The sequence below is a fragment of the Eupeodes corollae genome, chromosome 2, assembly GCF_945859685.1.
Source record: "Eupeodes corollae chromosome 2, idEupCoro1.1, whole genome shotgun sequence".
Taxonomy (NCBI): Eukaryota; Metazoa; Arthropoda; class Insecta; order Diptera; family Syrphidae; genus Eupeodes; species Eupeodes corollae.
In genome coordinates this window covers 67835642-67855420 of record NC_079148.1, presented here as the reverse complement: position 1 = coordinate 67855420, position 19779 = coordinate 67835642, and the positions used below count along the sequence as shown (strand labels likewise).

The 19779-nt window shown below is 39.7% G+C and overlaps 2 protein-coding genes across 3 annotated transcripts in view; one reads left to right on the top strand and one right to left on the bottom strand.

The window, feature by feature from the left end:
• Positions 1-2376, bottom strand: part of LOC129946014 (tyrosine-protein phosphatase non-receptor type 9) — a 187626-nt gene extending 185250 nt beyond the window's left edge. Inside the window, exon 1 of one of the 2 annotated variants that reach the window (XM_056056022.1) lies at positions 2311-2376. In XM_056056022.1, the coding sequence (XP_055911997.1) occupies positions 2311-2343 (33 nt within the window). In that variant the 5' untranslated portion in view covers positions 2344-2376. Of the gene's footprint in view, positions 1-2121; positions 2149-2310 lie in introns of those variants that run through there. The other variant, XM_056056023.1, reaches the window with a different exon arrangement.
• Positions 2377-7218: 4842 nt separating this feature from the next.
• LOC129945354 (sorting nexin-27) overlaps positions 7219-19779 on the top strand; it is an 83333-nt gene continuing 70772 nt past the window's right edge. The window contains exon 1 of the mRNA XM_056055037.1: positions 7219-7740. Within this exon, the coding sequence (XP_055911012.1) occupies positions 7532-7740 (209 nt within the window). The 5' untranslated portion in view covers positions 7219-7531. The remainder of the gene's footprint in view (positions 7741-19779) is intronic.

Genomic DNA, 19779 nt, shown 5'->3' with positions numbered 1-19779 from the left:
AACAATTTGTATGTCAGTTCTTTCAGTAGTCATCCTTTTTGGGCCTCGATTTTTCGGTTTATTTTGCCATTTTGAGGCGTTACTGACCATTTTTGCTGAGCAGCCTAGGATGTCTTGAATATTTTGGTAGGTTTTTCCCTCCAAACGCAGTTTTTGAATAAGTTTTCGACTTGCTTCGGTGCAGTGTCTTGTTTATTTATGAGCTTATATTTATTAATTTTGTATATGCTAGTATGTTAAAAATACTTAAAACTTTACATAGTTAAATATTTACTTACCGAACAATAAACAAAAATTGAATTTTTAACCTTCTTAATTATAAAATCAAAAGTACTGCAATTTTTATGAACACAACTGTATGTAAAAACAAAGAATTTTCGAATCCTCCAGTAACTTGAACAATCCAATAAGTTTAGTTCCAAATATGTTAAAGTTAACGAGATTCTACTGTATTGAGTATAACCATTAATTAAATGTCTATAATTTCATTTTAAAATGCTTTAAAAATATAAATTTCCATTCAAAAATGGGTAAAAAATGGCTCCTTTTTTGTTGTATTTTACTTTTTACAAAAATACTTTATCATTTCCCATTTCCTGTCCTTTAAGTTAACGTACCTATTCTCGAGAAATCAAAAATTGGGTGAATTAGGGTGAATGTAAATTTCTCCTAACACAGATTTAAATTGAAAAATATTCCTATCCTGAAATAAGGTTAATTCTTAAGCTTTCAGTAGACGGTTCTACCATTTACACATTTACCAACTATTCAAAACACAGCCACGAGTTTTTTTTATAATCCTATTACATGCATGAATATTTACATCGAACGTGCTCTAAATTAAAATAAAATTCTTAGAACACTTAAAACGATGTGCAAATATGTTCTACTTATTGCACAATAAAAGTTCTAAGAACTGTCTCAATCGCAAATTATGAAATAGAATGAAAAGTAAATAGGTAAGTACCTACACCACACATAGTATGAACTCTCTGAGTGCAAATACATTTCATAGAACACAGCTCGCTTCTGCTCAGATTATTGTCATATCAAAATAAACAAAATCCGTGATAGGAAACCCCCATTCATTTGTTTTTCAAACCGCTCAGTGCTCATAAGTATACAGAGAATAAAAGGGTAGGAGATTCCTTTAGATAAACATACAGAATTCCCGGTGATAAGAACTTGTGGTACTTCATCACGGACCAGAAACAATTCATACAAGCATTCCGGAGGATAGAATTCATTTGGCAGAGGAAAACAGCAACCAACCACCTTCTGTAATGATGTGTCAGCTTCCGAACCCTTTTTTATGTTTTTATTCGTAGATACAAACAATTCAAGATTCTAATAACCGGAATGAATAGATTAAACGAGTAAAACCCTACATCCCACCATCGCATCGCATCGAGAGGCCCAACCAAAAACAAAACAACAGCAACCCACGATATAAGTACCCACATCAAGAGTGGATGGAATCAACCATCAGAGCCAGCACAGGCCATAGCAATAGCAATAGCATAGAGGGGTAGAGATGATTCAATCGGCGACGGCGAAAGACGACAACGATGTTGATGATGATGACAACAAAAACAACAACAACGGCTTCGAGGGGGAGCTCGATATTTTACACACAGACATTACGACAACAACACAAAACACTCTCCGGTCTTCGGTCTCTGGCCTCCGATCCCCGGTATCCACATCCAGCGACAGCACACACTTTTGGCATTTTTTTTCTTCTGTTTTCAGTTTACACACAATACACGAAATTCCGATAGGGAAAACACAGGAAGGACCACAAAGATTCAGCTAAAGATTTCCAATAAACGAGTATAAAAGACCACAAGCAAAATAAGACGTGAAAAACCAAAAACATTTCTATCAAGGCGCCACCAAAAACATCAAATTTTCAACTCAATTCCTACGATAAATAATCAATTTATATATTCTCTAGGTTTCTAGGGTTCTCTTTTGACTCGAGAACTTTTTTTTTCAACACAGCAGCAGCGGGCGGAAGTAATTCATTTTATTTAAATGATTGCAATTATAAATTCTTTTATTCTCTTTTGTTTTCACTACACATCTTCATATACATTATGACTCTTTTTAAGCTCTTACTATGGTTATCATGTTGTACACAAATTGTTTTCTTTTTTTGGTTTTAGATTAGTTTTCACTTGAGACGACACTGAATTTTATGTAAAATAAATATATTTGGATTGTAGAATTTATTGTGAATCAATTGGAATATATTTTTTAATTAAATTTGATGGAAAATTAGGAAATATTTAAAATAAATTTACTCACTAGCTCATGTTCGGCTGGCACTTCCGACGCCATTTTGAACGAATGATGAGTTTTGGAAAGAGTTGTCAAAAATAAAGAAACTTCAGAAACCAGAAAAGCGGCAGCTGGCTGTCGCTGGAAGTAGAATATTGTGTATCTGGAATGAAAAATGTACTAGACGATTTTCGACTGGAAAAATAAACTGGGCACAGTTTAAGGTTGGATAACACTTGAAACCATTTAAGCATACTGTTGGGATATTTTATTCACACATATTAAAGAATCCATTAAATAGGTTGCTAATATTAAATTTGTAAAAAACAACATTCCAAATCGATGCGGAACTCACTAAAAAAAAGCCAATTCACAAAATTAAGTTGAAATGAATAATTTTTTAAAAGAAAATTTTCTTCTTTACCCACAATGCGACAAAATCGAGTGTTTAAATTTGACGGATCAAAAAATGAACCCTGTTTCACAAATATTTATTTTCAAGTACAATTTTATTTTAGACTTTTGTACGTTTTTGTAAAAATGTTTGAAATCAGCTTGGATTTTAATATGGGTGGAACTAATTTATAGGGGGTATTCTTGTAGTTTCCGTGGCTTGAATGCTAAGTGCGTAGGACTAAAATGATAGAAATCTTGGGTTTTCAAATAATGCGTTCTCATTTGGAATACAAACTATAAGTCAAAGGTGAAAACCTTTGAAACTTCTATAAGTAAAGCTTTTAGAGTCTCTTGCCCAGTTAAATATAGCCGTTAAACCCTTCCTTCGTGGTGGAATGAAGAACTAGTCTTAGGAAAATGACGAGGACAATTTTCAATATCTGCCACAAACATAAGTTTTACCAACCGTATAAAGACTCTCTTAAAATTTACAAGCAAGCCCTGTCATCAGCCAAAAGACGAGGCTGGAGAGAATACTGTCAATCAATCGAAGACATAAAGGACTCCGCAAGGCTTCGAAGGAACATTGTAATCCTTCATTTCTAAAAAAGCCTGATGGAACCTTGACAGCCTTCCAGCCGAATCTCTTGAGCTACTGATGAAGACGCACTTTCCGGGTTGCGAGAGTGATAACCCCGAATCGCTTGAAACCACAGAGCTAAACGTAGCTCATGTGGAGCAAGTCAATTCCGTCATAACCAGAGAAAATATTTTGTGGGCCATCAATACTTTTTCTCCATATAAATCCCCAGGCATGGATGGCATACTGCCAGTTATGCTTGAAAAGTTGCATGATGTGGCAGCTCCATGGCTGGAACAAATTTTCAAGCTATGTCTCCTTCTCAAACATGTGCAAATGTCGTGGAGACAGGTCAAAGTAGTTTTTATCCCGAAAGTGGGTAGGCGAGGTCACGAATCCGCGAAGGATTTCAGACTAATAAGCTTAACATCTTTTGTGCTTAAGACCTTGGAGCGCATTCTTGATTATCATATTAGAGAAATCCTAGTTGGACGGCCTCTCGAAAGCTCTCAGCATGCTTATCTTAAGGGCAAATCTACGGAGACTGCCCTCCATGAGGTAGTGCGTACTGTAGAACAAACAATTTAAAAGAATTTACTCTTGCTACCTTCCTAGACATAGAAGTTGCTTTTAAACAACGTCCTTACCGATTCCATAGAAGAATCGCTTGTTAAGTTCGGTGTAGAAGACTTCATTCGAGAATGGACTATTTCCATGCTCAGTGGTGGGAAGATTCGAGCCTCTCTAGGCAACAAAACACGTGAGTAGGGGAACACCCCATGGTGGTGTCCTTTCGCCTCTTCTATGGCTTCTGGTCATGTATAAAATGGTCGTTAAATTAGAGAGATGTGGAGTGAAGGCGGTAGCCTATGCGGATGATTTGGTGTTATTGGTGTCAGGAAAGTACACCTCTGTGATTAGTGAAATTACGGAGTCAGCTTTGAAGAAAGTTAGCAACTGGGCCACGAGTTGTGGATTAGGAGTTAACCAAAGTAAAACTGAACTGTTGCTCTTTACCACCAAAACTAAAGTACCGCCCTTTACGCTACCTCGACTCAACGGTCAAATCCTATTATTATCTTCCAGTGCAAAATATTTGGGAGTTATACTCGACCCTAAACTAAACTGGAAACTAAATATTGAAGTACGGGTTAAGAAGGCCTGTGTTGCCTTCTACGCCTGCAGCAAAACTTTGGGCAAAAAGTGGGGACTTCAGTCGAAGATGATTTTATGGACGTACACAGCCGTAGTACGCCCTATCTTAACATATGGTTCGATTGTGTGGTGGCCTGCTCTTAGCAAAGCCTATTGATAAGCTAAAGAAGGTTCAGAGAACAGCTTGCGTGGGTACCACAGGGGCCATGCGTACTTGCCCAATGGACGCATTAAACGTTTTTTTGGATCTTCGACCAATCGACCTTTTTATTAAATACATATTTTCCTGCAGCACTATTAGGCTGAAGGAATCAAACAGCTGGTTGTCAAAACCTTATGGTCACAGCAACACAACGAAATTGATTCCCTCAGATATTATCTCGGTAGACACTGACTACTGCACTCCTACTTTGAACCTTAGTAAGGGTTTTAAGGTTATTTTCAAATCCAGAGAAGATTGGGAGGATGACATCGTGTCGTTAGATTTCGACACAACCATCTTTACTGACGGCTAAAAGATGGAGCGCGGAGTTGGTTCTGGGATCTTTTCTGAGTCCCGAAATGTAGCTAAATCCTATAGGCCTCCTGACTTTGCTAGGGTTTTTCAGGCTGACTGCTGGCAATAAGGGAGGCATGTAAGATACTTAAACAAAACCCAAACCAAAACCGAAATGCGGCTATCTTTACAGACAGTCAGTCAGCTGTCAAAGCCATTAACACTGCCATATCCTCATCTAAATTGGTCCAGCATTGTCGCGATGAGCTTGCGAACCTGAATATTAACCTCGGTGTCACCCTGATCTGGGTTCCGGGCCATAGTGGTATCGTGAGAAATGAACGGGCTGACGAGCTAGCCAGGCAAGGATCGGCCCTTCATAGCTCACTTGCGGAAATGGTCAACATTCCTCTTGGTGCTATGAAGGGTAAAATCTTGTCTATCTACCAAACTGAATAAAACCGAAGATGGAGCAATTTACCCAACTGCATTATATCTAGGAAGATATGGCCCACCTATAGTAAAACCCGTACAAACGATCTTCTATGCAGGCCAAGGCAACACATAGCCAGGATTGTTGCGGTTTGTACCGGATATTGGCCTATAGGAGTTCATGCAGAGAAGTTGGGTATCTCTTACAACACCTTTTGCCGTAGTTGTAGTGACCAAAGAGAAAGTGAAACGATAATCCATTTCCTCTGCAAATGTCCTGCTTTGGCAAACACTAGAATGAAATGCTTTGGAAAATTTTTGGATTCCAGACATTAAGAAACGAAAGTTGTTCAGCACTCTTTCTTTTGAGTTGATTTTAAATTTCTGTAAATCTACATTCAAAGCCCGCCATCTTTTTTTTTATAATAAACGCACACTCAAGGGGATATTACTTCCCTTATTATGCAGAGGCACAGTGTGAGCACTAGGAAGAGGAGAGAGGGTTTAAAATGAGGTGTCGGTGCACATTGGTTTTGAATTCCTGAATGTCGCAATAGTTGGGAAAGACAAAGTGTGGTAAGGCATTCCAAATTCGCGTAGTATGGCTAAAGAATGAATCTCTGTATTCGACAGTACAGCCAAAGTTGGGCTCGAGGGTATACTGATGAGAATTCCTAGAAGAGCGAGTATTACAGTTGAACTGCTTAAGGGGATTAATGAAACTTGCTATTTCAATAGAGCATAAACAGTTAAAATAACTGTAAAAAAGAGAAGACAAGAAACCTTACGACGATGTTCAAGCGAAGTAAATGAACTTATGATGATATTATCATCTATCAATTTTAATGCTCTACGTTCAATACTATCCAAGAGGCTTAAGTAAGTTGCAGGAGCACCAGCCCATAGATGGGAGTTATACTCAAGCTTTGGACGTATGTAAGTGTTGTAGATAACAGCCAGATCAGAAGGGGTGAAATATTTCTTGCATCGCCTAAGAAAACCCAAACACCTTGCGGCATTTTTGGTGACATCACGTATGTGATCATTCCACAAGAGGTGGTTGGTGACACACATACCGAGAATATCGAATATCCATGGATAATGGCAAAGGGGGTATATCTCGCTTTAACGTTACAGGACAGCATTGCGTTTTCGAAGCATTAAATTCCACGCGGTTTTTTAATCCCCATTGAACAATGCTGTTAAGGTCGGAATTTAATGAACTTACCATATTTTGTCGTTTCAGTTCCACAGAAGAGGGATGTGAGTCTGAAGGAATATGAAAAGCTAAGAGTACTATCGTCAGCGAAACAATGTATTATGTTGCAGACAGGAGATCATTAATAAAAATGAGTAAGAGTGTTGGAGATAAAACAGAGCCCTGGGCACGCCAGCATTTATTTTATGGTTTTCAGACTTGAATCCATCCAAAACTACTCTCATACAATAATTGGAGGAAACAGTTTCTTGATGCCTATTTCCCTTTTATAATATTATCTAGTAATAAAGTTACTATTTTCTTTTATATTTTCAAGCTCAAATGAATTTGATTTTTTTTATTCAATTCATAAGACATCAGCATTTTTGATCTGTAGTTTCATTATTTGTCATTCTCTTTGTTTTCAGACTTTGATGTACGGATACATGTAAGTTAACCTTTAAGATACACTATTTTCCTGCCAAGAACGTACCACTCTGATGTGTGATGCGAACATCGCCAAAGACTCTCAGTGCAATTAACCCCTTGTATTTTCTGCATTTGACATTTCTGTCACTAGTCCCTTTTTTTCGCTCAGCCAAGATATATTCGCTAACTCTCTCTCTCTATTTAGCTAAATTATGTCAAACTTACACCAAAAGCTAATTTTGCAACCCACTGTACCAAACCAATGGCGGATTGGGACTTCAATTTTCCAACTACTCCAGAATTAGATAGCTAAAAGAAAAAACTACACACAAGAAGGAAAGAAATGTCGCAAGGAGTGTCAAAGTCGGAAAAAAGCAAAACCGTAAATTGCATTCAAATCTAAAATTGATTTTTAAATGTAAATCTGTGTCTCTCTAAGTTCCTTGGCGTTCGGTGAAAAAATACAAAATACATAACACATAAATCTCTTTCAAAGAAAACTAAAAAACCAAAAAAATAATCTCTTGTTTTTTGTTTTAACTTTTACCTACCGTGTGCAACCATGACTGATGCATATGGTCCGCGAGAAGTAACAATTTACAAAACAGAAACTGGTTTCGGTTTCAATGTACGTGGTCAAGTGTCCGAGGGTGGCCAGCTACGTTCCATCAACGGCGAGCTTTACGCCCCGCTGCAGCACGTCAGTGCGGTCCTCGAGAGTGGAGCTGCCGAAAAAGCTGGCATTAAAAAAGGTGATCGCATCTTGGAAGTGTAAGTAGCTAAATTTTAATATTTATTTTCCTTCATTTCATTTCGACTTCGAGCCCGTGTCAGAATCAGAGAAGATGTAAAATCGATCCGTCTCATTGGATCGATTGTAGAAGGAAACGAAAAACACAATTTATATCTACTTCCTCCCTTGGTTGACCCCTTTTTTTTGTACTGTGACTGTGACTATACGACGACTGCCCCCCCTTCCTAAGGTTCGATGAAAAGCCTTTAATTTGTTCGTTTGGTTTCTTTCGCTTTTTTTGTTTTTCGTTTTGTATTTTGTGGCTCCTCAAGTGATTAGGCGTGTATGTATTTTTTTTTGTAGAAGCTTTACGTAAGATAGGAACAACTACTTGCAGGCTTCTGTGTTGTGCAGCGCAGCAACGATGCGGCGCGCGGTCTCCTAATGGAATTAACATACATTTTCAATTTCCAGAGTGCTTGTGCCTGCTTCCACTGCTGCTGCTGCTGCTTCTGCTGTTATTTTAGTAAATGAGCAAACAAAAGAAGAGATAACCCGCAAATTGGTGATGTTGATGGCTATGGGGATGGGGGCGATTGACTGAATCATTGTTTGTATAGTTTCCCTTTGGTTCGTCCGTCTTTGTGGCCGTTGTGATAAGAGATAGTGACTGTATATATATGGGGCGGGCTCGTGTTTACTCTGATACGGAATTAGATTTAAATTTCACTTCACATCATCGAATCGAGCAAAAGAGCAAACGAAAAACAACAAAAATAACATCTTTTCTACTACAACAGCTGACCTCTTGACATAGACAAGAGAGTCAACTAATGAGGTGCTCAATTAAAATTTAATTAAGGGCGATGTGATGCGATGGCGATGGAAGAAACATAAGACTATGCATAGTCATGTCGCCTCCACTGCCCACCTCTTTGCTCTGCCATTTCTCATTGACGGAGCTGAATCTCTTCTTGTCTGTTTGGGTGTCTGGGGAACTAGCTAACTAGAGCATCTTCTATTTCTTGTTTTTTTTGTTGTTTTAAATATCAATTGTAAGTAGATAGTTGTTTTTGGATTTTTCTAGATGCTGGTAGTTTATTTATAAGTCAATTGAAAGGGAGGTTCTTGAGCTACCTTCAAATGCCCCAAGTAACTGATAGAATATCCACGATAACGATTTCTTGGTCTTTCAATTAGCAATCAATGTTTGTTTTGGATTTGTGGAGTAATCTAGCTTCAGCTTCTGTAATGAGAATACAAATCTTATAGCGTATAAAAATCACAAACATAATATAATTTAATATTTTTGAAAAATTGACACAGTTATCTTTTACATTTCATGAGTTTTTTTAAAGGTATTAATTGAAAGTATCCTTTTCAATATATATTTCCTTTAGAAATAAAAACAAGGACTTCTTTCTAGTAACGATGAATTTGATATAATAATATTAATTTAATTTTCATAAAAACATTCAACGAAAATTTACTTGAAACAATATAAATTTACTTGAAATCATATAAATATTCTTCAGATATACTCCATTGAGCCTTCTTATAGATCTTTTTAGAGTATTACTGAGCTCCTTTTTTTAATTCCTTCTCAAGATAAAGAAATTTTGGGCAGAAACTTAAACGTCTCATTTTTGGTTACTTATTCTTCTGTTTGTCTCTGATTTGTTTTTTATCGAAAGCCCATGTTTTCGCATTATAAAAAAACACTAGCTTCTTAGCTTTCTATACGATAGATTGATAGAGAAGCTTCATAGCGATTATGTTAGAGCCATTTTGTCGCATTGAGAAAAAAGATTAAGTATCTAATCTTTGCCTCAGATAGCTCATCAAGTTCTTGAAAGAATGCTTTTGCCAAAGCAGGACATTTGTAGAGGAAATGGATTATGGTTTCACTTTCTCTTTGGTCACTACAGCTACGGCAAAAGGTGTTGTAAGAGATACCCAACTTCTCTGCATGAACTCCTATAGGCCAATGTCCGGTACAAACCGCAACAATCCTGGCTATGTCTTGCCTTGGCCTGCTTAGAAGATCGTTTGTACGGGTTTTATTATAGGTGGGCCATATCTTCCTAGATATAATGCAGTTGGGTAAATTGCTCCACCTTCGGTTTGATTCAGTTTGGTAGATAGACAAGATTTTACCCTTCATAGCACCAAGAGGAATGTGAGTGAGCTATGAAGGGCCGATCCTTGCTTGGCTAGCTCGTCAGCCCGTTCATTTCCCACGATACCACTATGGCCCGGAACCCAGATCAGGGTGACACCGAGGTTAATATTTAGGTTCGCAAGCTCATCGCGACATTGTTGGACCAATTTAGATGAGGATATGGCCGAGTTAATGGCTTTGACAGCTGCCTGACTGTCTGTGAAGATAGCCGCATTTCGGTTTTGGTTTGGGTTTTGTTTAAGCATCTTACATGCCTCCCATATTGCCAGCAGTTCAGCCTGAAAAACGGTAGCAAAGTCAGGAAGCCTAAAGGATTTGGCTACATTAAGGGACTCAGAAAAGATCCCAGAACCAACTACGCACTCCATCTTTGAGCCGTCAGTAAAGATGGTTGTGTCGAAACCTATCGACACGATGTCATCCTCCCAATCTTCTCTCGATGGGGAAATAACCTTAAAACTCTTACTAATTCTCAAAGTAGGAGTGCAGAAGTCAGTGTCTACCAAGGTAATATCTGAGGGAATCAATTTCGTTGTGTTGCTGTGACCATAAGGTTTTGAAAACCAGCTGTTTGATTCCTTCAGCCTAATAGCGCTGCAGAAAACTATGTATTTAATTAAAAGGTCGATTGGTAGAAGATCCAAAATAACGTTTAAGGCGTCCGTTGGGCATGTACGCATGGCCACTGTGGTGCCCACGTGGTGTGTACGTCCATAAAATCATCCTCGACTGAAGTCCCCACTTTTTGCCGAAAGTTTTGCTGCAGGCGTAGAAGGCAACACAGGCCTTCTTAACCCGTACTTCAATATTTAGTTTCCAGTTTAGTTTAGGGTCGAGTATAACTCCCAAATATTTTGCACTGGAAGACAATGATAGGATATGACCATTGAGTCGAGGCAGCGTGAAGGGCGGTACTTTAGTTTTGGTGGTAAAGAGCAACAGTTCAGTTTTACTTTGGTTAACTCCTAGTCCACAACTCGTGGCCCAGTTGCTTACTTTCTTCAAAGCTGACTCTGTGATTTCACTAATCACAGAGCAGTACTTTCCTGACACCAATAGCACCAAATCATCCGCATAGGCTACCGCCTTCACTCCACATCTCTCTAATTTAACGAGAATTGTATCCATGACCAGAAGCCATAGAAGAGGCGAAAGGACACCACCATGGGGTGTTCCCCTACTCACGTGTTTTGTTGCCTAGAGAGGCTCAAAGCTTTCCACCCATGGAAATAATCCATTCTCGAATGAAGTCTTCTACATCGAACTTAACAAGCGATTCTTCTATGCATTCGGTAAGGACGTTGTTTAAAATCAACTTTTATGTCTAGGAAGGTGGCAAGAGTAAATTCTTTTAAATTGTTTGTTCTACAGTACGCACTACCTCATGGAGGGCAGTCTCCGTAGATTTGCCCTTAAGATAAGCATGCTGAGAGCTTTCGAGAGGCCGTCCAACTAGGATTTCTCTAATATGGTAATCAAGAATGCGCTCCAAGGTCTTAAGCACAAAAGGTGTTAAGCTTATTGGTCCGAAATCCTTCGCGGATTCTTGACCTCGCCTACCCACTTTCAGGATAAAAACTACTTTGACTTGTCTCCACGACATGGGCACATGTTTGAGAAGGAGACATCCTTTGAAAATTTGTTCCAGCCATGGAGCTGCCACATCATGCAACTTTTGAAGCATAACTGGCAGTATTCCATCCATGCCTGGGGATTTATATGGAGAAAAAGTATTGATGGCCCACAAAATATTTTCTCTGGTTATAACGGAATTGACTTGCTCCACATGAGCTACGTTTAGCTCTGTGGTTTCAAGCGATTCGGGGTTATCACTCTCGCAACCCGGAAAGTGCGTCTTCATCAGTAGCTCAAGAGATTCGGCTGAAGAGGCTGTCCAGGCTCCATCAGTCTTTTTTAGAAATGAAGGATTACAATGTTCCTTCGATAAAACTTTGCTGAACCTTGCGGAGTCCTTTATGTCTTCGATTGATTGACAGTATTCTCTCCAGCCTTGTCTTTTGGCTGATGACAGGGCTTGCTTGTAAATTTTAAGAGAGTCTTTATACGGTTGGTAAAACTTATGTTTGTGGCAGATATTGAAAACTGTCCTCGTCATTTTCCTAAGACTGGACAGTTCTTCATTTACCCAAGAAGGAAGGGTTTTACGGCTATATTTAACTGGGCAAGAGACTCTAAAAGCTTGTCTTATAGAAGTTTCAAAGGTTTTCACCTTTTATTCAAGGTCTCCTATCGATTCAGTGAGATTCGGTAAGTTGCTTAGTTTGGAATTCGCAATTTGACTGAATTTCGTCCAGTGAGTTCTTTTGGGATTTCTGAAAGGTGGAGGGTTTTTTGACTCGAAATTAATTTGAAAAAGAATCCACTTGTGATCCGAAAACGAATTCAAAAGGGGAAACATCAAGCACATCCATCATAATTTTCCGAGCTCGGAAAGACGAAAGTGGGAGTATTGCCTCTGTTCAATAATAAAATCAAAAAGTGATTCACCTCGGTCGTTGATCACAGAACGTCCCCAAAGGGTATGCCGAGCATTTGCGTCGCCTCCGATCAGAAGGTTTGCCTTTTTGATGTTAGCTTCGGTTATGATTTTGCACACATCCTCCGGAGGTGATGGTGCATTATGGGCAGAGTAAAAAGAGGCCATCAGCAAACCCTGCGTATTCTTGTCTTCAAATCTGACAACTGTCAGTTCGGGAGTGCTAAAATTTGGACATAAAAAACCTTTTAAATGTTTCTTAGCTAAAATACAAGTTCTGGGATTACCTTGATCTTGATCTGCGGTTTTATAAAAGAGGTCGAATTGGATGTCTTGGAGGCCTCGCACCTTGAGGCCGTTTGTGGCCTCAAGGTGCGGTTCTTGGATAACGCCAATGTCGAAGTTCCCTCCCTAAGAAAAACTCTCAGCGGCAACCAAATGCGAGCCTTCGGTTGTCTAGGGATGTCCTTAGCTGGGATAAGCTTGAGCTTCAAGTCCTCCCAGTCAATGCTCACCTTAGCAATGATTTCACTAAGGAAATCCCTAGAAAACCTGTCCGCACACTTAATTACCCTATGCCCCCTGAGCATCTCGCCAGAGTCAAACTAGGGTAGGGGCCCTCATTGTTTGTATAGTGTATGAAAACACCATCTCAGAGAGCTTGCCCTCGATAGAGTTCCACGCGTTCAACAGACCTTTGCTGTTTGTGGAGAGCTCATCCACAACAGCTACGTGGAGGTCATCCCTGACAACCTCACTAAGAGCACGCAGTTGCGCTGCTCCAGAAGAAGGTGCTTTCACTGGCTTTGTCCGGTCGTCAAGCTTGCTCTTTTTCTGAGACGTGCAGGTCTCTACCTGAGATCTGTTTCGCTTAACGGCCTTTTCTCGGCTGGCCAGAAGATTGTTGTATTCATCAATCATCGGTTTTGTATACGGTTTAGGAAGTATAGGAGTGCTATGAATAGCACTGCCTATACTTTCTGTGGTTTTAGGTTGCTTACAAGTGCTGGAACTACCAGCGCTATTTAGCGCTGTCAGATCGGGAGTGCTAAAATTTGGACATAAAAAACCTTTTAAACGTTTCTTAGCTAAACTACAAGTTCTGGGATTACCTTGATCTTGATCTGCGGTTTTATAAAAGAGGTCGTATTGGTTGTTTTGGAGGCCTCGCACCTTGAGGCTGTTTATCCACGGTTCTTGGATAACCTTGGAGCTTCCCTTCAAAGTCTCCTGGCTGGAGGCCAAGAGTTCATCCTCCAAGTCTGTGGAGGGTTCTACGTTCGTCTTGTCTATTTGGTCCATTTTTGAAATTTTTTGTATTTTGGTCCCACGAGTAGGTCGGAAAAAAGAAGTCAGCCCCGGCAGAGCCGATATACCGGAGTAAGGCAGAAAATAAGACGGACCCTGCCAAGGCATCCGAATGAGCTCGTTAGCGACTGGTTTGCCCCCTAGCCTTTCATTCTTCGGCACGGATTATGTAACACGCTCACACCACCACTGAAATTAGGGACCCCGTATCTATGGTCAAATTGCATTGCTAAAGCTTACTACTATTAAGGAGTAGGAAACTTCAACAATTCAACCTGATCTTAGCTGATCTCCATCTTGACAACGTACAAGACAACTGTGGTGATCATTACCGCCCGGCACCCACTGGGAGGGTTTGAAACGAGGATTTTTGGCAGGCGGGCCTCCACGTAGTAGGATAACTCTACTAGTGGACTGTCCAGTTTCTGTATCTCCACCATAATCGGAGTCACTATATACAGACAGATATATATCTCCATTAAAACATATTCCAAATTTTGTTGTCTCTTTTATGTATTGGAAGATACGTTTTACCATTGCCCAATGACTTCTCATTGGCTTATTGTTGAAGCGACTTACGTAATTGACTGCGAAACTTATATCTGGACGTGATATGGTAGCAAGATATAGCAGACTTCCAACGACTTCTCTGTATGGCGTGGACTTGTCCAAAGGACTATCGTTAGCAAAATTTCCAGGATCTGTGACCATGCCTCTTTCCTTAGGTGTGTGTGCAGGGTTTATATCTACAAAGTTGTATCGTAGAAAAATTCTTCCAGCATATTTGGATTGATTTACAAATATTCTGTCTTCAGACACTTGAATCTGCATTCCGAGATATGAGAAGCTTTTCTTCAAAACTTCTAACATCTCGTTTTCATGTTGTCCGACCACGAGACCATCATCGACATGTAAGACAAAAAGTTTAGTTCTCTCTTTGTTATAAAAAACACATGGGTCATCATCAGTGGATTTGAAACTTAGAGACTTCAGAAATTTTGAAAAAGTCTCGTTCCAAACTTTTGGTGCCTGTTTTAAACCGTATAGGCTTTTCTTTAATTCGCATACACGACCTGACTCGTCATTGAAGCCTTCTGGTTGGTACATGAAAATTCTTTCATCAAGCTTACCATGTCTTTACGTCAAAAGTCATTAAGCCTGATTGACATAAGACGAGCAACAGGACTGAAAACTTCAAAATAATCTCTACCTTCTTTCTGTTCAAACCCTCTGATGACCAATCTTGCTTTATATCTTCCATCATTTTTCTTTCGTTACACCCAACGACAGGTTAAAGGTGCAATATCCTTAGGTTTTTCAGTTAAGATCCATGTTTTCATTTTTACCAATGAATCATACTCCTCTAACATTGCTTTCTTCCAGTTTTCATCTTGAAGGGCTACGTTGACAGAAATATCACTAGTTTCATTAGGCATACTTTCCTTAATATCTTGTGTTACTAGTGCTGTGTCAGTTACATAGTCATTGAATCTTTTTGGTGGTTTTATAACGCGACGTAATCGTGAGCTTCTTCTTACAGTTGGCACTACTGGACTTTCAGAGCTATCAGATTTACTTCCATTTTCTTCACTCTCTTCAGATTCAACGCTTCCATATTCTGAGCTTGTGTCTGATTTCTTAGTATCAGATGTTTCAGTTAGTGGTGTTTCTAATTCAGTAGAGCTTTCGGTTTCAGTCTTGTCATCAAAAACTACATTGCTAGAACTGATAACGTCTTTGGTCTCATTTATGAAGACTCTGAAACCTGGAGAATCAATATCATAACCGACAAATATACCTTTCGTTGATTTTCTGTCCATCTTGCCTCTCTTGTTGCCTTCTTTTAATTCGTAGCTGTCTCAACCAAAAGATTTCATCTTGTTTGTGTCTTTTTTTTCTTCCAAACCACATATCCGTTGGACTTTTATCTTTAACAGTACTAGTACCAGTATGATTGATTGTAAAAACGACATAGTTTACGGCTTCACCCCATAAGTTTTCATTGAAGCCTCGAGCATGAATGACTGTTCTCGCAGCTTCAGCTATCGTTCTCATTTCTCTTTCTATACGTCCGTTTTGTTCTGGAGTATAATCACATGACTTGCTGTGAAAAACTCCCACCCTTTCTAAAATTTGTGTCGTTTGGCGGTTCTTTATTTCAGTTCCATTGTCTGAACTAGATTTTCAAAGTTTCCAGCTTTTCAGCTGTCTCACTTTTATGTTTAAAAAAGTAAACAGTCCTAAAATGAGAGTAGTCATCCTTAAAAAGTAGAAAATTCCACAAACTGACTCTTTTGATTCGCCCATAACCTATTAGAGTCTTGTTGTTTTACAAACAGGATATAATATATTTATTAATTATTAGAAAGAAAGATGGGATAATAGAATTTGTGACAACTAATTTTCTCATAATATTAAAAAACGATTGCTTATGTTTTTCAATAATAATTTTATATTTTTGAAAAATTGGAACAGTTATCTTTTACATTTCATGAGTGTTTTTTAAAGGTATTTATTGAAAGTATCCTCTTCAATATATATTTACTTTAGAAATAAAAACAAGGACTTCTTTCTAGTAACGATGATTATGATTTAATAATATTATCCTCTTGCTCCCGATGGTTTCGATTGGTCATCTTTCGAATTCCTAAAAAAATCGTAAAATTGAGGAAAACATCTTTTGAAAGTGGTTTTGTCAAAATATCAGCTCTCATTTCATTTGATGGACAGAAGCTTAGTTCGATGATCTTCTTCTCTCTTAGGTCTCTTATATGATGGTGGCAAATATCAATATGTTTTGTTCGAGTTCCACACTTCTCGGATTCAATTAGGCGAGTGCATCCTTGATTATCTTCATAGATAATCGTGGGCTGATTAATATCTACCCCCATTTCTGTCAAGAGTCTTTGTAGCCAAATTAGTTCTCGACTTGCATGTGATGTGGCTACATACTCCGCTTCGTTTGAAGACATAGCTACTGAGGTCTGTTTACGACTTGGCTATGTTGATGCTATGCTACTTCCTGCGAATTGGCGACAGATCTGTAAGTGTCCAAACTTTAAGCTCGTTCAGTGACTTGATTTCCTCTTGTGCAGCTTCAGTCCATTTGCGCTTCTCGGCAAGTACTTACTCACTTACTTACTTAGGGTGTGAACTAGAGCCTCACTCAACAAACTTCTCCATCTAGCTCGGTCCCTAGCTACATGTCTCCAGTTTCGCGCTCCAAGTTGGGTGAGGTCACCTTCCACTTCTGCGCTCCACCTGATCCGCGGTCTTCCTCTACTGCGCTGTTCTGTGGGTGTGGATACGAAGACTTTCCGGGCCGGAGCATTGGTTTCCATGCGCTCTACGTGACCCAGCCATCTTAGTCGTTGGACTTTTACCCTTCTGGCTAACTCTTCGTCGTCTACGATCTCAGCGGTGGTGTTGTTTTCTGCGTTTACAGCAGAGCCTAGGTAGAATAAGTCCTTGACTACCTCAAAGTAACGTCTGTCGATGGTGACGTTTTGACCAAGACGTCGGTGTTGTATTTCCTTTCTTGACGACAGCATGTACTTTGTTTTGCCCCCATTAACCGTTAAACCCAATTTTTGCCGCCTCTGCCTCAATACTCACAAAAGCCTTATTGACATCACGCTGAGTTCTTCCGATTATGTCAATGTCATCAGCATATGCCAGCAATTGGACAGACTTTTGAAAGATAGTGCCTCTAGTGTTGACGTGTGAGCTCTGCACTATTCTTTCAAGGATCTATCAGGTTGTTGACAATGGGCTTTAGACGTTCACATATTACGGCAGAGAAGATTTTATAGGCGATGTTAAGTAGACTGATTCCTCTATAGTTGGTGCAGTTTAGAGGATCTCCTTTTTTCAGGATCGGGCAAACAATACTGAGGTTCCATTCATCCATATCTTCAGCTGATTTAAAGAGCTCGGCATTCAAGCCATCGGCTCCAGCGGCTTTATTAGACTTCAGCTTAGATATGGCAATCTTTACTTCGTCTAAGTCGGGAGGACGGGATTGTTGGCTTTCATCGTCTATGTTGAATGGATCATCCTGTCTGACAGCGGAATTCGGTTCGTCGTCGCCGTTATACAGTCTTAGTTAAACAGTCTACAGAAATGGTCCTTCCATATCCTCAGCATTGCGGTTCCACTATCATGTTTCCACTTTCGTCTTTGCAGCCTTCGGTTCTAGGTTTATGTACCTGTGAATTTTGTTTCACCTGTTCATAAAACTTTCGAACATCATTCCTGCTTTTTAACCTCTCAACATCTTCGACCGCACGCTTCTCACCTCTCTTTTTCCTTCTGAGAACACGGTGTTCCTCTCGCCTCTTCTGCTCATAGAGCTCATGAGCAGCTCTCGTTCTTTTACGCAGCGCGCCGCTTTGCGTGCCTGCTGTTTGGCTGCATTTGCCTGCCGACATTCCTCATCAAACCAGGGGTTCCTTGTTGGTGGCTGCTTGAAACCCAGCACATCAAAGCGGCTTCTCTGATTGCATCTTGGAAATGTTGCCACTGGTTTTCGTACATTGTGTTGACGGCACAGAACTTCGAGAGAGGTTACTTCTAACTCGGTCGGAAAAGGATTTGGCGATCTCTGGCGATTGTAGCCGTTCGACGTTGTACCTTCTCCCAGCACCTCCCTGTTTTGTCTTGGGTCTGGAAATCCGAAGTGCTACCTTGGCTACAAGAGGTAGTGGTCCGACTCGATGTTAGCTCCTCGGAAAGTTCGGACATCTATGATGCTGGAAGCGTGTCTGACGTCGATCGCAATATGGTCAATCTGGTTGACGGTAGATTGATCTGGGGTCCAAGTTCCTTTGTGGATGTTGAGGTGTGGAAAACGCGTACTGGCTACCATGACGTTTCGCCCCGCAGAAAAATCTATGAGCCTAAATCCGTTGTCGGAGGTGTTTGCAGGCTATTCTTCCCGATTATGCCACCAAAGATGTCTTCCCTTCCTAGCTTGGCATTAAAATCGCCCAGGACACTGCTCATATGTTTTGTCTAAGAGCTCGAAGAACATATCTTTGGTGTTGTCTTCTTTCTCTTCTGTGGGGGCGTGCGCGCATATCAGGCTAATGTTGCCGAGTTTAGCCTTGATGCGTATGGTCATGAGGTGCTCATTGATGCACCTATAGCTCAAGACTTCTTGCCTAAGTCTGGCTCCAATGACGAAGCCATATCCAAATAGGCGCTGTTGGTTTTCGCGATAACAGTCACCATAGTAAATATCGCAGTTTTGTATCTTCTTTTTGTCCGGTGATGTCTGCTTTATAGCGGTCTAGGGCCTCCGCTAATTCTTCGGCCCCCAGGTGGTCTATTAAGGGACCTACCATACCACGTGATTATCCGAAGTTCGTTTGCGTTGGTTGTCAACAGTAAATCCGTCCGTATCCGAGGCTTGTTGATGCTTCGCAACTATGAAGCTTTTACGTGGCCAGGAAGTCACCCCGACGGCAATCTATCAAGTCAGGATTGTTAAAATCAACAGTGTGTTTTTCTGAGACTGTTTTGTTTTAAATTCCAATTTATGTCCACAGAATACTAAGCTTATGAAAAAGTTCTACCTTCGTATCTTTCTGGTAGTTGCTTTTAAAATTGAATTCAAACTTGCTACGAGTATCGTAAGTCGTTGCTCGTAAGTATCGTGTCCAATAAAGAAATCTCTTCACCAACAATTTCTCAATAAACTTGCGTTTGCGATACATTACAACATTCTTTTGGGGTAACCCGTTTACCCTTTTTTCGAACGATAAATGAAAAAAAAACATTCTTTCAACTTCACTTACCCAATGCATGGCAATGCCCACCCTTCTACTTGAGAAAAAAAATAAGTGAACAATGATACTTGAAAAAGCTTTTCTAACTTTACCCACTTGACATCAGGACATGAAAGATTTGCACTCCTTACCTTCCAAAGCAAAAAAAAAACAGCTCCCAAAGAGCATAACAAGTTTATTTTAAAATGTAACTTAATCAACCCCAAAAAGGGATTCTTTGTATACGTACTGTGGCTTATAAAGTTAAGGTATTTTGTCCAAACAACAACAAAAATATATATTCACAAACCTTAAATATACA